Below are 19,137 nucleotides of genomic sequence, written 5' to 3'. Positions count from 1 at the left end.
GGGTCTTAAAGAAACACTTCGTTGTTTTATTCAAGCCAGTGCCAATGCCGAAACCTCCCGTTATCATGCCACAAGAGGGAGCGAAAATGGAATGATGAAGAAGTAGAAAAACACTTTGCTGCTTCGGATCACTTTCAAATTTCGTCGAAAGGTTCTGAACCGTCCCTAATGATTCCACTCTGTATGACACAGCCAAACTGCTGTCACGATACACTCCAAAGCGGCATGATTCAGTGGGGCTGCAGCGCCGTAATTTCCATAGAGTAGGATTGAAACGGCTAGCGGGTGGCAGCAGTGACTAAATTTGTCTAGAACGTTTCCTGTTGCTTATCACATTGCGAACAGTCATTTTCGACCGCGAATTGTGTGGGAATAAACTCCCCAAGGATTTTATTGATGCCCTTGATGTCAACCCCTGCGGCCTTTTCGTGTCAGTTCTGAGGGCGGTGTCTCTGAAATGTTTTCCTCGGCCACTCAGTAGAAAACTGTGTGATTTCAACGATGGGTGTTGCGGTTCCGATCCTCATCGCAGAAGCGCCCAAAGAAGGGGTGAAATGTGGGTAAGAGTGTTACGACCTTCTCATCGTGTGACCCATCCACGGTGGGGTTGAGCATAATTATGGTGATATTTGGTGCCAATGTGATATAATTAGTCTACCTTACAGCCCACATGAACTTCTGAGCTGTGGCCTCTCTTTCGGATTTGCCGACACCCTTCCGTTTGAAGCCGGAGGGTGAAGTCGCAGGGCGATGTGTAGGAAATCTGCTACTCTGGAAGTGCAATAACAAATGAGCGATGAAGCATTTAAAAAGCAGTCTATCATTAAGAGGATGTTTCTCGCTAAAATCTACTAGTGTCAAACATAGGCCTCAACTTGGGAGAGAAATTTCTGAGACTGTACGTTTGGCGAGCATAATTGTATGGAAGTGAATCATGGAAGTGGGAAACAAGAAAAGAAGAGAGTGTAAGTGTTTGATAAATGGTGTGGCAGAAGGCTGCTGACAGTTAAGAGAAATCACAAAGAAAGTCCTCTGCATAATCTGTAAGGAAAGAAATATGTGAAAAAATTGGCTACAAGTGACAGGATGATAGAATATGGGTTATGAGATCAGGAAATAACTGCCGTGCTGCTAGCAGTCAGAGAGGGCAAAATCTGTAGGATAAGACAGATATCGGAATATATACCGTAAACAACGGAGGGCGCTGAGTGCAAGTGCTACTCTGAGATGAAGAGTTAACACCGGAGGAGGGAAGGGGGCAGAGGTGAAGTCGTTGATACTCGCGTGAAACCAGGCAGAAGACTGGTAACCCCCCCTCCCCCCCCCCCCCTCAAAAAAAAAAAAAAATTATCCCAGTGACATCACTATCTGAAAGGAAATGTAGATCTGTAGATTTGTTTCTGCATCTTAATGAGCGCTTGCGGAGGGAGACATGTTACTTTCAGTGAGACAATACTGCTTCTGATTTACCAGTAAACACCCGATTCTTCAAAGAATCGAAGTCTCATGTAAACAGCATCAAACTTTTGATTACTTTACAAATGAGTTAATGTGTTAAACATTTGACGTTAAGCATATAAGCGAGAGAAATGGAAAAAAGGTTTGAAATTGTGTTTAATGTTTGTTAGAAGTTAGTGTTAGAAGTTTGTTAGTGCTCTTATTGACGTCATGTGTCGTACAGCGATACAATTTTGAAGGTACATTCTGTGCTGCACAGGGTGTCTCAAACCTTTTGGGTCAAATTGAAACAGTGAGTCCAGAAACAATGGTGGAAACGTAGCTCATAGTAATTATTCAAAGCACCGACCGCCAGTGTGAATGCATGTATTGCAAGGGCGCATGCAGTTCTGCCGCACTCTCGCAAAAAAGATCCCGGTTGTCTGTTGTACACTGGGACAGAAAGTTGGTGATAAGCAGTGTTTAGCTCTGACCACCAAATAGACTTGCTGTATACAACTTTGCTCATAGCACGTTTGTCATGTAACGACCGGATGCATCGCACAGGCGCGTTAACGCACGCCATAATCCCTGGTGATAGTTGTCAATTGCATCAGACAGCCTGTGGTATATCCAAGGTGAGATTTGTTACTGTGTAGGGTTCACGGTGCCTATCTCCAAGTACAACAGACCCAGGGATCTTTGAGAGAGCGCTGACGCACTTCTTGTGCTGTAACCGTACATGCCTTGCATTAAGAATGGCAGAAGTCACTTCGAACAGTTTCTACGAGTTACGTTGTTCTTATGCGGTGTACAATGCGTATGTCCGTAACGCAATAATTATGCATTTTCGACCATTGGTTCCATGTCTCAATACACTCTTTTGTGGCCCCACTATCACCAGTTTCAGTTTGAACCAAAAGGTTTGAGACACCCTGTACATGGGTGAGCCGTGTGCGGTTCGCGGTGATGCCATTCATAGCTTGGCATCTTGTAACAGCTATAATGGCGTCTCGTTTTCTTAGTTTGTTCACTGGCGCCACTTGTCTGTCCATGAGTGGCAGCAGCAGCGCTTATTGATTAGCGCCTACTGTGGTGTCATCTTTGGAGCGCGGCCTCTAGTATTTCCGGGTCGTCGTATGTCGAGGGGAGTAGAGTTGGGACGGAGCAGCAGTGAGGGCCGGACAGCCAGTACTCGCCCGACCACTGGCGACACACATGCACTGTCCGACGGATGGATGTGGTCGCTAGAGTGCACGATCACGTCAAGTACCGGATTCAGCGAATTTTGTTGAATGGACCTTTTTCTTGCGTCCGCCCATAGAAGTGCCCTCATGGCAATAAGTTGTCAGTGGATGATTTATACTGGGATCTTCTCGGTGCCTGAGTGGACGACCGTTGGTTGGTCTTTCGGTCGGTCGTCGCAGCGGACGACGTGCATTTTGGTTTCCGACCGCTTCTGGCTTCTCTGTGTTCGTGCCGACTTATAATTCGAACGTGTTGTTTCACAGTGACTGATTTTAGTACTATTTGAGGCATTGTGGAATTGTCTTCGCGGATCTGTGTGTATCTTGTGTGGTTTTTAATGTGCAGTTACTTAAATGCTAGGTGATAAAATGGTTCAAATGGCTCTGAGCACTATGGGACTTAACTTCTGAGGTCATAAGTCCCCCAGAACTTAGAACTATTTTACCTAACTAACCTAAGGACATCAAACACATCCATGTCCGAGGCAGGATTGGAACCTGCGACCGTAGCGGTCGCGCGGTTCAAGACTGGAGCGCCTAGAACCGCTCGGCCACCCCGGCCGGCATGCTGGGTGATAGTTCGGATTCAGACGGAGCAGCGAGGAGGTTGGCAGTGGGAGGGCAGGTCGTGACCACTGGCGGCGTGCAGGCACTGTCGGGTCGTGGGACTGTAGCCGACGACCGAACCCAGGACGTTTGGAGTTGAGTTGGGAATGCAGACCAGTTCGGTCGGGGGAGGAAGAAGGTTCGGTTTGGATGGACGAGCAGCGACATTCGCGCAGCGCCAGGCCATGCCGGGATTGTTGGCGGCACGCCGGCACTGTCGGATCGAGGGGCTGTAGTTGCAAGGGCTACAACCTCGTTGTCCACCGAACTCAGGATCTTTGAGTGGAGGGCACATAAATTCAGTAGTGAATCCTCCACTATGGTGAGATCTCGCCGTTTGTTGGTGTGTTGCTTCTCTCAGCGAGTGGTGTGTTGTTTTTCCTGCTTGACCTGTCGGTCGGTTGGTGGTGTTCTATGATGCTGCTCCCAGCGCCGCCGAGACTAAGAGCGGCGAATGATATGTTGCTTGATTACTTGATTTGTCGGTCGGTTGGTGTTGTTCTATGTTGGTCGTAGTGTTTCCTTGTTGCTTCTGGTCGTTCTAAACTCCGTATTTTGAAGACGCAGTGCTCTCTGTCACTTGGCCCTCGCCTGAAATGTTCAATCGTTGTACCAGTGATCAGATGTTAGGTGCATTTGTAAGATTGTTGGTTGGCGTTGAAGCTGTCCCTAGTTGAGTTGCCAACCTGTTACGTGAGCATAACTCTTGGGTGCCTGTCCCACCGCTTACACAGTTGTAGTCACCTTCCTCAGGTCAATCCAGGGAGCGCTGTCTGTGGATCACTTCGTCTTACTTAGGCAAGTCGTCATAATTTTTTAAAATTTAATCTATTGTTTAAACATGTTATTGCCTTCCCCACTTGTAATTCCGACCTTCAGCCGTTAATTGTTTGTAACACTGCTTGTGGCCTTCAGCCGACAAATTATTTTGAGTTTTCTCTTAATAACGCCTGCAGCCGACGCTATAGCCTGTTACAGTTCGTTAAGAGTGTTTTAAAAAGGTTTTAGTATTTTAACATGCAACTTCCTTCCTTACTTGTAATTGAGGCCTTCAGCCGTTGAGTATTCTGATAATGGCTTGTGGCCTTCAGCCCCCAATAATTTTGAATTCTTCCTTAATCAGGTATTCAGCCATTATTGCTTGTAACATTGCTTGTGGCCTTCAGCCGGCAAATAATTTTCAGTCCTTTTTTAGTGAGGCCTTCAGCTGTCACTATAGCTTGTTACAAGTTATTAAGATTTTTAGGAAGGGTTTTAGTTTTTTTTTTAAGTGTAATTGTCCACCTTATTTGTTATTCTGGCCTTCAGCCGACGGACAATTTTGAACCTTCTTAATCAGGCCTTCAGTCGTTGATTGTGTGTAACATTGCCTGTGGCCTTCAACCGACTATAACTTTTTTTCTCAATAAGGCATTGAGCCGTCAGTGTAGTAAAATTAAAAAAAATGATTGTTGAGTTTTATTTTTTTAAATGTATATGTTTTCTGTGCAACCAACGGTAACTGATTATGCCCCTTGCACACCTTTCCTGGTTACCCTAAGTCCCACGTCTCAATGGGCACTATCTGCAAAATTTGTTGCGAGTACGGTTAGCAGCAACGAATAATTAATTAAAAAGTCATGCCTGATGCGACAGTTTTACTGCATCAACACCGAAAAAATAGTAAGCGGTAAACTTTTTCTTTCATCAGTTTGTGGGAGGAGTCGGCGAGAAAAAGCTTCCCAAAAACTTGAAATTATGTGCAAAGTTTGTTGCAAATCAGTAAGTGCTCATTTTCAGATGCTGGATGAATTTCTACATCTACATCTACATGACTACTCTGCAATTCACATTTAAGTGCTTGGCAGAGGGTTCATCGAACCACAATCATACTATCTCTCTACCATTCCACTCCCGTACAGCGCGCGGGAAAAACGAACACCTAAACCTTTCCGTTCGAGCTCTGATTTTATTTTATTTTGATCATTCCTACCTATGTAGGTTGGGCTCAACAAAATATTTTCGCATTCGGAAGAGAAAGTTGGTGACTGAAATTTCGTAAATAGATCTCGCCCCGACGAAAATCGTCTTTGCTCTAATGACTTCCATACCAACTCTGCCACACTCTCTCCACTAATACGTGATAATACAAAACGAGCTGCCTTTTTTGCACCCTTTCGATGTCCTCCGTCAACCCCACCTGGTAAGGATCCCACACCGCGCAGCAATATCCTAACAGAGGACGAACGAGTGTAGTGTAAGCTGTCTCTTTAGTGGACTTGTTGCATCTTCTAAGTGTCCTGCCAATGAAACGCAACCTTTGGCTCGCCTTCCCCACAATATTATCTATGTGGTCTTTCCAACTGAAGTTGTTCGTAATTTTAACACCCAGGTACTTAGTTGAATTGACAGCCTTGAGAATTGTACTATTTATCGAGTAATCGAATTCCAACGTGTTTCTTTTGGAACTGATGTGGATCACCTCACACTTTTCGTTATTTAGCGTCAACTGCCACCTGCCACACCATACAGCAATCTTTTCTAAATCGCTTTGCAACTGATACTGGTCTTCGGATGACCTTACTAGACGGTAAATTACAGCATCATCTGCGAACAACCTAAGAGAACTGCTCAGATTGTCACCCAGGTCATTTATATAGATCAGGAACAGCAGAGGTCCCTGGGCGCTTCCCTGGGGAACACCTGATATCACTTCAGTTTTACTCGATGATTTGCCGTCTATTACTACGAACTGCGACCTTCGTGACAGGAAATCACGAATCCAGTCGCACAACTGAGACGATACCCCATAGGCCCGCAGCTTGATTAGAAGTCGCTTGTGAGGAACGGTGTCAAAAGCTTTCCGGAAATCCAGAAATACAGAATCAACCTCAGATCCCCTGTCGATAGCGGCCATTACTTCGTGCGAATAAAGAGCTAGCGTTGCACAAGAACGATGTTTTCTGAAACCATGCTGATTACGTATCAATAGATCGTTCCCTTCGAGGTGATTCATAATGTTTGAATACAGTATATACTCCAAAAACCTACTGCAAACCGACGTCAATGATATAGGTCTCTAGTTCGATGGATGACTCCTAATACCCTTCTTAAACACTGGTGCGACCTGCGCAGTTTTCCAATCTGTAGGTACAGATCTATCGGTGATCGAGCGGTTGTATATGATTGCTAAGTAGGGAGCTATTGGATCAGCGTAATCTGAAAGGAACGTAATCGGTATAGAATCTGGACCTGAAGACTTGCCCGTATCAAGCGATTTGAGTTGCTTCGCAACGCCTAAGGTATCTACTTCTAAGAAACTCATGCTAGCAGCTGTCCGTGTTTCAAATTCTGGAATATTCCATTCGTCTTCCTTGGTGAAGGAATTTCGGAAAACTGCGTTCAATAACTCCGCTTTAAGGGCACAGTCGTCGGTAACAGTACCATCGGCACTGCGCAGCAAAGGTATTGACTGCGTCTTGCCGCTTGTGTACTTTACATACGACCTGAATTTCTTCGGATTTTCTACCAAAATTCGAGACAATGTTTCGTTGTGGAACCTATTAAAGGCATCTCGCATTGAAGTTCGTGCCAAATTTCGCGCGTGTGTAAATTTTATCCAATCTTCGGGAATTCGCGTTCTTCTGAACTTCGCATGCTTTTTCCGTTGCCTCTGCAACAGCGTTCGGACCTGTTTTGTGTACCATGGGGGATCAGTTCCATCCCTTACCAATTTATCAGGTATGAATCTCTCAATTGCTGTTGCTACTATATCTTTGAATTTGAGCCACATCTCGTCTACATTTGCATAGTCAGTTCGGAAGGAATGGAGATTGTCTCTTAGGAAGGCTTCTAGTGACACTTTATCCGCTTTTTTAAATAAAATTATTTTGCGTTTGTTGCTGGTGGATTTGGATGAAACGGTATTGAGCCTAATTACAAGGACCTTGTGATCACTAATCCCTGTATCAGTCACGATGCTCTGTATTAGCTCTGGATTGTTTGTGGCTAAGAGGTCAAGTGTGTTTTCGCAACCATTTACAATTCGCGTGGGTTGGTGGACTAACTGCTCGAAATAATTTTCGGAGAAAGCATTTAGGACAATCTCGGAAGATGTTTTCTGCCTACCACCGGTTTTGAACAAGTATTTTTGCCAACATATTGAGGGTTCAAATGGTTCAAATGGCTCTGAGCACTATGGGACTCAACTGCTGAGGTCATTAGTCCCCTAGAACTTAGAACTAGTTAAACCTAACTAACCTAAGGACATCACACACATCCATGCCCGAGGCAGGATTCGAACCTGCGACCGTAGCGGTCTCGCGGTTCCAGACGGCAGCGCCAGAACCGCGCGGCCACTTCGGCCGGCCGTATTGAGGGAAGGTTGAAGTCCCCACCAACTATAACCGTATGCGTGGGGTATTTATTTGTTACGATACTCAAATATTCTCTGAACTGTTCATCAACTATATCATCGGAGTCTGGGGGTCGGTAGAAGGAGCCAATTATTAACTTAGTTCGGCTGTTAAGTATAACCTCCACCCATACCAATTCGCACGGTGTATCTACTTCGACTTCACTACAAGATAAACCACTACTGACAGACACAAACACTCCACCACCAATTCTGCCTAATCTATCTTTCCTGAACACCGTCTGAGACATCGTAAAAATTTCTGCAGAACTTATTTCAGGCCTGTACCTATAACGATTTCAGCTTCTGTGCTTTCTATTAGCGCTTGTAACTCAGGGACTTTCCCAGCACAACTACAACAATTTACAACTACAATTCCGACTGTTCCTTGATCCAAGCACGTCCTGTATTTGCCATGCATCCTTTGAGATTGCAGCCCACCCCGTACTTTCCCGAGGCCATCTAACCTAAAAAACCGCCCAGTCCACGCCACACAGCCTCCCCTACCCGTGTAGCCGCCAGGTGAGTGTAGTGAACTCCTGACCTATTCAGCGGAACCCGAAACCCCACCACCCTATGGCGAAAGTCAAGGAATCTGCAGCCAAAACGGTCGCAAAACCGTTTGAGCCTCTGAATCAGATCCTCCACCCGGCTCTGCACCAAAGGTCCGCAGTCGGTTCTGTCAACGATGCTGCAGATGGTGAGCTCTGCCTTCATCTCGTAAGCAAGACCGGCAACCTTCACCAAATCATATAGCCGCTGGAATCCAGAGAGAATTTCCTCAGATCCAAAGCGACACACGTCATTAGTGCCGACATGTGCCACCACCTGCAGCTGGCTGCACCCTGTGCTCTTCATGGCATCCGGGAGGACCCTTTCCACATCAGAAATGACTCCACCCGGAATGAAAACGGAGTGCACACTGGATTTCTTCCCCTCCTTAGCCGCCATATCCCTAAGGGGCCCCACTACGCGCCCAACATTGGAGCTCCCAACTACCAATAAGCCCACCCTCTGCGATTGGCCGGACCTTGAAGGCTGAGAATCATCCTCTGAAACAGGGCAGGCAGCTGCATCTGGCTCAGCCAGAGACAGTGCCTGAAACCTATTTGTCAGACGCACCGGGGAGGCTTTCTGATCAGCCTCCGGGGACGTCTTCCGCTGCCTGCCACGCCTTGGAACGACCTCCCAATCAACCACAGGCGAGGGCTCAGCGCCACTGCGGGCAGCAACCGGGGCAACCACAGCGGCAGACCGATCTGGGGACAGACGGACGAGGTTGAAATCTCCGTGATACCCAAGTCCGGCTCCCCACAGTGGTGCCCATTGGCAACAGCCTCAAGCTGCGCGACCGAAGTCAGCGCCGCTTGCAGCTGTGAGCGAAGGGATGCCAACTCAGCCCTCATCCGAACACAGCAATCACAGTCCCTGTCTATTCTAATTGATGTTGAACAACAGTTACTGAAACACGAGTCCGTGCCTAGATAACGCAAGGGAAACACGCAAAGAATGTATGAACTAACGTGTAAAAATGCCTAACGACTGCGCTACAATCTGCCTGAATTTGCGATTACAGTAACTAAAACTCGAAATTACAACTCCTATACGAAACTCACACGCAATTTAAGTAAGAATCTACGAAGTAAACACTAAAGCGCGATGCTACAACTCTTAAATACTATTATACGCCCGAAATTTATGAATTAAACAATGCAAGTACCCAAAACACGGAAAGAAATTAAGAATTAAACTATGTAACAAATAAGTAAGCTAGGGGTATACGACTTGCTGCTGGCAGCTGCTTATCCAACGGCGGCAGGTCGTCTGGGTTTTTGCGAGAAGTGGCTTATGCTGCCTCAAGACGTATACACAGTTTGTAACTGCAGTACATTTCATACTGTGTTGAACCTTCCACATAAGATTATATTTCTTAATGCAAATGTGTGTGTGAAATCTTATGGGACTTAACTGCTAAAGTCATCAGTCCCTAAGATTACACACTACTTAACCTAAAGTATCCTAAGGACAAACACTCACACCCATGCGCGAGGGAGGACTCGAACCTTCGCCGGGACCAGCCACACAGTCCATGACTGCAGCGCCCTAGACCGCTCGGCTAATCCCGCGCGGCTATTTGCTAATGGGTGGATCATGGCAAACAGCATTTTAAAATTTAAAGTGGGTCAGTAAGGAGGCGAAATATTGCAAATCAATTTTTTATACCCCTGGAAGCCATTAATAGGCAACCCGAAACGTGGTTTGGGTTCCGTGTCCTGTAGTAATCGTTTAGTAACATGCAGGGTGTTAGAAAGAAAGGTGGCAATACTCAGCAAAACAAGAAAAGAAGTCCAATGAACATGGACTATAAAATGCATATCTAAGCCAGTGGTTCCCAGCCTGGGGATAATTACCCCCTGAGGAGAAAATGAAATTTTCTGAGGGGTAAAAATTAAATGATTCGATTCCGTTTCACTCACGAAACTAAATTACTTTCAAAATATCATTACTATTATCACAATTTTTTAACTCTAATAGTAATTATATAAGTTATCAATAATTATTTTTCTCAATTAGTAGCATTGATGCGGCGGACGTTACAGGTTCCTTAGATAGTCCACCCACTACACACATGTTGTTCTTTGTCCCGTACATCAGTGATGATAACAGTGAGACATATAAGTAACAAATGCTAAATACCTCAAGAAAATGGCTTCTACAAATTGTAGAGAGCACCTCAGTAGTCCGAAAATTGCTTTATTACTCGCTTCGAAACAGGTAAATGAATTAATTGGCAGCCCGACACAGCAGTCACTACATAATGGCTACTATAGTGCTGTACACAGTGTTATTATTATTAGAAAGGTCAGACACAAAGCATTAACACTCTGAAGTCTTCCAATTTCTGCCAGTTCAGAAGCAAGGAGTGCATCAGTCAAGTGGTTTACGAACAATAAGTACGGTGAATACATTTTAACTTGGTTGACTTTAAATGTGGTTGCAGAGTGCAGGACAAGCACGAGTAGCAATGGAGAAGAGTGATGCAGGGGAAGTATGTTTTGTAGCAAGTGTCTACCCTCTCTGTGGATAGTTAGCTTTTTTATCTGAGGAGCTGTGGGTAGCATTTGCGATGCACCACGAATTTCTTCGTGATTCATTCTATCAAACACAAACACACACAAACACACACACACACACACACAAACGTACACAAACCAACTATCATTCATCTTTCATGATTTTAAAAATAAAAGTGTTCCAATAAAAGTCTTTCATTCTACAGTTTATTTCGGTGCTAAGGTTCGTGATAATGTGGGAGGAGGGGGGGGGGGGGAGGAGAGGGGGAGGGGCAACAGACCGCAGGGGCGTGGAAGGCAGAGGTACTTGTTGATGTCTAATGGCACTCAAGTATAATGATCTAAGAAAGGTTGGGAACCGCTGCCTTAAGAGCTATAAGGACTCATTCATCTTCGCTACTGTGAAACTCTTCTATTAAAGAAGTGCTCATAGCTCTTAACGTATGCATTTTATGGCCAATTTTATTGGACTTTTCTTCTTGTTTTGGTGAGTGCTGCCACTTCTCAAAGTATTCAACACTGTTCTTTAACGTTTTCGGATGGCTCCAGCTCCATCGGTACACTGTATCAGATGGGGAGCACACCCACGAGGCGCTTCTGGCGTGTCCCCCGAGCTTCCGCCGCTTTCTCTCTTGCGTAACACCGCTGACAGAGCAATAAACAGCTTACGTAACTCGCGCTGCGAGGACTCGAAAACTTAACGTCTGCGGCCAGCAGCAGTCAGGTTTTACGACAGTAGGCGGGAAAGGTGCAGTCAGTGGTGTCGGAACTGAGAAGAAGATTTGAAATTGCTGCAGCTTGAGACTTCTCCCCAGATTTCTCACCCATGTGCATTTCCTTGTCGTTCTGTCAAAATAAGTTCAAATGGCTCTGAGCACTATGGGACTCAACATCTGATGTCATCAGTCCCCTATAACTTAGAACTACTTAAACCTAACTAACCTAAGGACATCACACACATCCATGCCCGAGGCAAGATTCGAACCTGCGACCGTAGCGGTCGCGCGGTTCCAGACTGAAGCGCCTAGAACCGCTCGGCCACCCCAGCCGGCTCAAAATAAGTGCCCCAGGCTTTAACATACTGTAAACGTATTGCAGATGACTGATATCATAATGGTGGCGGAAGCTAGAACGAATTTCAGAACAGAATGGGGCGAGGCATACAGTTTACTCTTTGACATGCCACTGAGTTGAAGGCTCAAGAGCCAGCGGCGGTGGCCGAGCGGTTCTAGGCGCTTCAGTCCGGAACCGCGCTACTGCTACGGTCGCAGGTTCGAATCCTGCCTCGGGCATGGATGTGTGTGATGTCCTTAGGTTAGTTAGGTTTAAGTAGCTCTAAGTTCTAGGGGACTGATGACCTCAGCAGTTAAGTCCCATAGTGCTCAGAGGCATTAGAAGGCTCAAGGCACCATCGAATTTGTTCCCCGTCCAGCGACCAAGCTCTTCCATGACTGAAAAAAAGTGTCTAACAATCACGGTACTTGATAGATAAATGATGGTCTAGGTCGCACGTTCCTATACAGTTCACGATGTACGGTTTCATTTTACTGCCATCATCAGGTAATTAAGAGTATTGTGATACGAATATCAAGGCCAAATAATTTCCACACGCAGTTACATGAACAAGCACTTGTTTTCTGTGTTACCAGTATATTTAATTTTCTTTCGACCAGAAGAACTACAAGCATAAGCGTCCCCTACAATTGTTAATTCCCAGACATCCTCCATTTTCATTACTGTTATTACAAACGTTCTAGTCTGAAGCTATATAAGAAACTGATGGGCCTGACTTGCTCAAATATAACGATTATACAGAGAGATTTCTTTTGAAGGCATCCTGATAAAGGTCGTTATTGTTTGGGTTTGAGGAGCTCACTGTCTTGACTATTATAGCACCGAAATAATAATCTTCGACGAGTGAACTTAAAATACATTCTTATGTCTTCTTTAATACAATAGTAATATTCATATAATAGAGTTTTCAACGAAGTATCCAATGGTACGATAAAAGCCTTAAAAAGTGTGCCTAGTTCATTAATTAAGCAACAGAAAAGTACCTGCCACTCTCATAAATATTAAAGCGTGAGTTATGGTTGAACACACAGCCACATAACTAAACAGACTCACTCAGACACGCATTCTCAATGTTGCTGTTGTAGTGAAATAAAACTACCTGAATTTTTTTCCCATTCTTTTTGGCTGCTTCACCACTGATATATGGAACGAGAGAATCAGATATTCCGAAGTCTGCTGAAGTCTGTTTCCTAATAATTTAGGCAATAGTCTTATAATCTTGCAAATTTTAAAAACTTGCTACATCGATTCAAACATTGCCTAAAATAGGACAAGTCCACAGGTAACCGAAAGACTGCCCTCCTATCAGCATATAGAGAATAGTCAACTACAATTGGACGTAATGTCTTAAGCACTGCACACTTCTGATTACTCTCACTGGAGATTAAACCCATCATAAGAAGACTCTCCCCACTTCGGAGAAATGTCAATATAACTTCTTTTCGCCTCAGTGACTGGAAGGAGCTGTGACACCAAACGCAACTTGTTATCTGTCAGTTCAAGTGCATATCCCTTTTGCCTCAATAGCGAGGTCATTGCATGTAGAGAGATTTTACATTTCGTCTGTATAGGTAATGTTCCTTAGCTTCCTTGGCTGTTATATCAGCGAATTCTTTTCCCCGAATCCTCATGTGCTCTGACGCACAAAAGAACATCACCTCCTTCCCTACATGTTTGAGGTCATCATTAGGGCAAACCCAAACTAGGCCACGTTGACTTACTGCTTCGATTCATCAGTGTAGATTGCCAAATATTTCCACCGCCATGTCTAAAACATGTTTTTAAAGGAGCGCAAGACGTGTAAACTTGTACAAGAACCGAGAGGGAGCCATAAAAATGAAAGACCAAGAGATAAGTGCTCAGATTAGAAAGGGCGTAAGGCATAAAGGCACTATTTACCCCAGTTATTCAACCTGTATCTGGTAGGAACAATATACCGAAGAAACAGTGGCGGAAATAAAACAAAGGTTCAGCGTGAAAGGATGTCAGATTCGCTGATGACGAGTACGTTAAAGAAATACAGAAGTACTAATGAGTGTCAGAAATGAATCAGCAATAAACTTAACATCAAAATTTACGACCACGTAGGAAACGATGTGATAGAAATCTGCTACCCAGAAAGCAAAATAACGGATGATGGCCGAAGCAAAGACGACGTAAGAAGCAGACTAAGCAGCAAAGCGGGCATTCCTGGCAGGAAGAAGTCTAGTAGCGTCAAACATAGGTCTTAACTGGAGGAAGCTGATAAATACGTCTGAAGCCCAGCAGTTCATCGAGATGAATCTTAAAGTTTGGTAAATCCAGAAAAGATGAAAAAGAAGAGTCTCAGACGTCCTGTTGCGGAAGGGAACTGACAATTTAGTGGATAGGTAATAGGTGAGAAGGTCGTCGGCTGACTCGGCGAGGTAAGGAATATCTGGAAAACATTGGCTATAAAAGAGGAAGGAGAAATTAACATTTGGTGTTATTGGCCAGGAGACACCCTCTGAGTAGTGCGCCACCTTGTTGAGTGTTACTATCTGACGCCACTTCGGCGACTTGCCCGACGGTAAAGGTGTAACCGTTCATAGTACGTATCTATTTGGACATGGTGTCTTTGGAAATACCGTTTTGACTATCTGGATGATTTGAAAATGGATCCCGGACCGAAACTAGTCATCAAGTAAATAAAAAAGTAAAATTTGCAACTTAGGCTGGCTTTTCGTTGTACTGAAGTGATTTGGACAACACAAACACTCAGTCCCAGAGAGAAGAAAATTCGAGATTCGGAATTCGAACCAGGAATCGAGCGGGTTAGAGACTGCGATGCTGACCACTGGAGCACGTGTTGCGACGACAGTATGATAGAACGTTTTCAGGCGCCAGGGAATAACTTTGAGGGTATTATAGAGAGCTGTATTAATTATAAACTGTAGGGAAACAAAGAGATAAGGACACACGGACCAAATGCTTGAATACGGGTAAGTGCTTCTCTAAGATAAAGAGGAAGGCATCGAAGCAATATTTGCGCTCAATTGTTCAACCTGTACATGGTAGAAAGAATTCACCGAAGAAACAATGGCGGAAATAAAAACAAAAGTTCAGGGAAGAAATTAAAACTCGCGGTGAAAGGAAAACAGAAGAGTAAGTCGTGGCGGCCCGCATTAATTCAGCCAAAAGGTTCGTGTCCCGTGAAGAAAGTCTCTCTTGTACACTCGGTAGCTACTCGAGCTGGCAAAACCTCCAACACTGGGTAGTAGTTACTGATATTTTCTCCTTCCCACACGTAAGGAACCTTCCATGATTCTCAGTAATGACTAGTTGCGTTACTGACACCTTAACCCACTAAGTACCAGTGTCCTATTTTGAGGACAGAGCACATATTTATGTATAAATACACAATAAATTATTAATTTGCAACTATTACTGTTCTACGTCATTTGTTGATGCTTTTTATAACAAATGTATGCTTACAGGAAATTAAAACGCAATAAATCCTACCATTAATTGATTATTGAATACTAAGGCACACTTTTCGTTATTACAGGTATTTACTTTATCGACAATTTAGTAATATTTGAAATGTGTGGCAAAGATCTTTTTGTGATTATTTATAGTCAACAATGTGTCTTTTAAACTACTTGCATTTTTAGCTCAATTGGAGTTATATTCATTGTTTTCCATTGTTATAAAATTTGGTGTACTCGAAATAGGACACTGGGACTTGGTGTTATCATTTCAGTTATTTGTATTGCTGCACGTTCGAATATGAAACTCTGCTACTGCTGATCTATTTTCTTTTTAGAACATGGTAATTTTACCAGATTTTGTTGTAAGTAACGACCCCTCTTTTATGTTACACATTAGTAAATAATACAGTTCGAGATGGACAGAGGTATTTCCACATTCCCTTTTCTGTAGTTTGTGCTAAAGTATTATTCTTTCATTTCACTTTATTTTATTTCATTTCACTTTATATAGATTATAGTGGCCTTCAGACGAGATAGATACCTCACTAACGAAGAAATAATAAACTGACGCATTCTATAATGCGGTGTCAGATGATAAGGACCATTTTGATATCACCCTATGTCCTCCTGAAGTAGACTGTAAGACCAACGAAGAAGAAGGTCCAGACGACGTTACTGGAACCGAGTAGTCCTAAACATGCTGGACTGCATTGAAAAACCTGAGAATCATTGTGTATACTTTGACAATTTCTTCACTAGTAGAGATCATCTGATTCATCTAAGAAATTTGGATTTTCGAGCAACTGGGACTGTCAGAGAGAATCGAGTTGGCGACTGTCCACTACTGAGCAGCAACAAACTGAAAAAGACAGTTCGAGGAAACTATGACTACCAGTTCGGCAGGAATGGTGAAGTCTTATTTGTTCGATGGCATGACAACAGATGCATTACAATTGATACAAATTTTGACAAATTTGAACCTGTGGGAGCAGCTACGTGGTACAGTGGACAAGCAAGTAAGAAGACAAGTGCAACAACCTGCCGTTTTGAAGTCGTATAATGCGGACATGGGAGGTGTTGACCACCATGACTGGTTAGCTGGAAAATAAGCGACGTTAATTAGAGGGAGAAAATGGTACTGGGTCCTATTTACACGTATGCTGGAAATGGCCCTCGTAAATGCCTGGCTCTTCTACAGACTACTACATGGGAAAAATGCACTGGATTTCAGACGTGCTGTTACAGTTACATACCTGAAATTGGACACTGGAAGACCGAATATTGGACATCCAATGGAATACCCATCAAGTCAGTTGAGAGTGATACCAGACATCAGGTTTGATGGAATTGGTCATATGATTGACAAAAGAAGCCCGCAAAGAAGATGTGTAAGAGCTAAATGCAATGGGAAACCAAACACATATTGTGTAAATTCCGTCTGACACTGTGTGTGAAGTGTTCTGCACCTTTTCACAAGAAATAAATAGTTAAGACTTTAATACAGTTTAGTATGCTATACGATACTGTTGGATCCCAGCGTCCTATTTTGAGGACGGCCATTATATCAGCATGTATAAATATTCTTTGGCTATTTTTGTACTTATTGAGGTTCATACAGTATGTACATTATAATTACAGGAATAAAAAATTCAATTAAAAAAATTAATTTGGGGCTTAATGGGTTAACTGGACTTCACATAAAATAACAGCACGTTTCGGGAGACACTGTTCTCCTAATCACGTTGTCGACAGCTGATTTGATTAAAACACTAAAACCTCTATCAGCACATTGGTACATTCATAAAAAAAAAAAAAAAATACATGGAACCAGCGATCCTCGTGATGCATTAAAATCGGACGCTTCTGCCCCTGTCAGTCTCATGAGACACTCCATCCACACACCAGTTCATGTCCTCTTCATCAGCAGTGGGAATCAATAGTAGTCGCGTGACACTTGTCTTCGTGCCCTGGCGTAGTAATGTGTTGCTATGCACTGTATATGCAGTGCAACTGGGTGAACCACAATATCATTCCAGTGAACACCTACTCCCATAATTTCCAAAGCTAGTACAGATAAAGTAACAATTGCTACCTCACATTCAACATATGGATAATATTAAATTCCATGGTAGAGATGGAAACACCTTCCGGTTTAAACCGATACCGATATTTTAGTTCTGAATAACCGGTGCTTTTCAGTATTTGTTCTGTCTTGGTTATAACAGGTTTTTTTCATGTTTTAGTAATGATGGAGTAAAAAACCGGCATATCAATTTGCCATAGCAACAGTGCAAAAATTTTTGGTTTTTAAGTAAAATTTTTTTTAAGAAAACGATTATCCTTAAACCTTCCACTGATTTGAACGATTGCCTTATTATAGAAAGTGGCAAAAGCGATCACTGCTATTCTTATTACAACGTCCACAGTTATAAACTAGCAACGTACAAAAGATAGAATTGCCGGCACAACTCCTCCCGAACAGGCCATGAAGGCCCAACGGTACCGACCGGCCGCCGTCTCATCCTCAGCCGACAGGCGTCACTGGATGCGGACATGGAGGGGCATGTGGTCAGCACAGCACTCTCCGAGACCGGAGCCGATACTTCTCAATCAAGTAGCTCCTCAGTTTGCCTCACAAGGGCTGAGTGCACCCCGCTTGCCAACAGCGCTCGGCAGAGCAGATGGTCACCCATCCAAGTGCTACCCCAGCCCGACAACGCTTAACTTCGGTAATCTGACGGGAACCGTTGTTACCACTGCGACAAGGCCGTTGGCTTGCTGGCACGACGCTGTACCTATTAACGTGTGGCATGACCTATTAGACGGTGACAGTGTACGTAGAATGTGAAGACTAGCCTCTACCTGGTCTATATGGTAGTTTTTCGCTGTGATCCTTGAAAATCGGTTCAAAGTAATTTATGTAGTTCGGTAGCATTTGCGTACAGTGCTCCATTTCCTTGAAAAGATTAGAAACTGGAGGAGGCACAACCAACTTGCAATATCATATAAGGAGAAAACATCCATAATGTTCCTCGGAAGAGAAAATAAATTTGATATATATACCTATAATTTTTATTGACGTGTTATAAACTTGGGATGATAACTGAAACCCTCATTTTGTGGTTGCTTCAGGGTGAAAAAATGTCGCTGCAGGGATGTGACAAGCTTGTGACATTTCGCTCACTGTGTTGCCACACCGTCTCCTTAACCTTCACCATATTGCTGGAGACAATGAGACCAGTTTCTGTCACAGTCTCAATGCCCTGTCGATCGAGATCTCCTGCATTCTTTCTTCGAAGTCTACGTCTATTGCTGAAAACAACCGCAGTAAAAAAAGAGAAATCTGTTAGTTCAGAAACCAGTTATTTTGAGTAGTTTTAACAGCCAGCTTAAACTGCAGAAGAAAAAGACCGGTACAACCGCAAAACGGTTCTTTCAGCGATAACCGCCGTCCCTATTCCGTGGATGGCCGTGTGATCACTTTTGCGATACCTAGGTAGTAACAAAGACGAGGTAGCAGTAACGAACAGCCAACATGTAAAAATGTAAGGCATGATTGGAGCATATTGCAAAGCTTGTTTGTTAAACAGCTGGATGAAAGTAAAGGCGTGACGTACCTGCAGCCAGACGAGGTGCTTGGCCACGGAGTCGCACGAGTGTCCGATCATGCGCACGCCGCGCTTGGTGAACTCGTAGGCGCGCTCCGCCATGCGCGCCAGCTCCGTGGTGCACACCGGCGTGAAGTCCGCCGGGTGCGAGAACAGGATGCACCACCTGCAAGCACACCACGACTCCGTCACCACCGTCACCTCGCAGCAAACACACGAGGAAAAAACTGAATCATCTCAACACAAGCA

At 44.0% G+C, this 19,137-nt stretch overlaps 1 protein-coding gene, 1 long non-coding RNA gene and 1 pseudogene across 3 annotated transcripts in view; 1 reads left to right on the top strand and 2 right to left on the bottom strand.

Annotated features, from left to right (window-relative positions):
- Nucleotides 1-19,137, top strand: part of LOC126484197 (uncharacterized) — a 641,002-nt gene that overhangs the window by 465,120 nt on the left and 156,745 nt on the right. The window lies entirely within an intron of this gene.
- LOC126484196 (peroxiredoxin-6-like) overlaps nt 1-19,137 on the bottom strand; it is a 145,568-nt gene that overhangs the window by 84,974 nt on the left and 41,457 nt on the right. The window contains exon 2 of the mRNA XM_050107610.1: nt 18,898-19,054. Coding sequence (XP_049963567.1) covers nt 18,898-19,054 — 157 coding nt within the window. The remainder of the gene's footprint in view (nt 1-18,897; nt 19,055-19,137) is intronic.
- Nucleotides 17,938-18,055, bottom strand: LOC126485772 (5S ribosomal RNA; annotated as a pseudogene).

This window comes from Schistocerca serialis, chromosome 6 (assembly GCF_023864345.2).
Source record: "Schistocerca serialis cubense isolate TAMUIC-IGC-003099 chromosome 6, iqSchSeri2.2, whole genome shotgun sequence".
NCBI lineage: Eukaryota > Metazoa > Arthropoda > Insecta > Orthoptera > Acrididae > Schistocerca > Schistocerca serialis.
The sequence above is the reverse complement of the archived record's forward strand: the minus strand, read 5'-3'. Positions and strand labels throughout refer to the sequence as shown.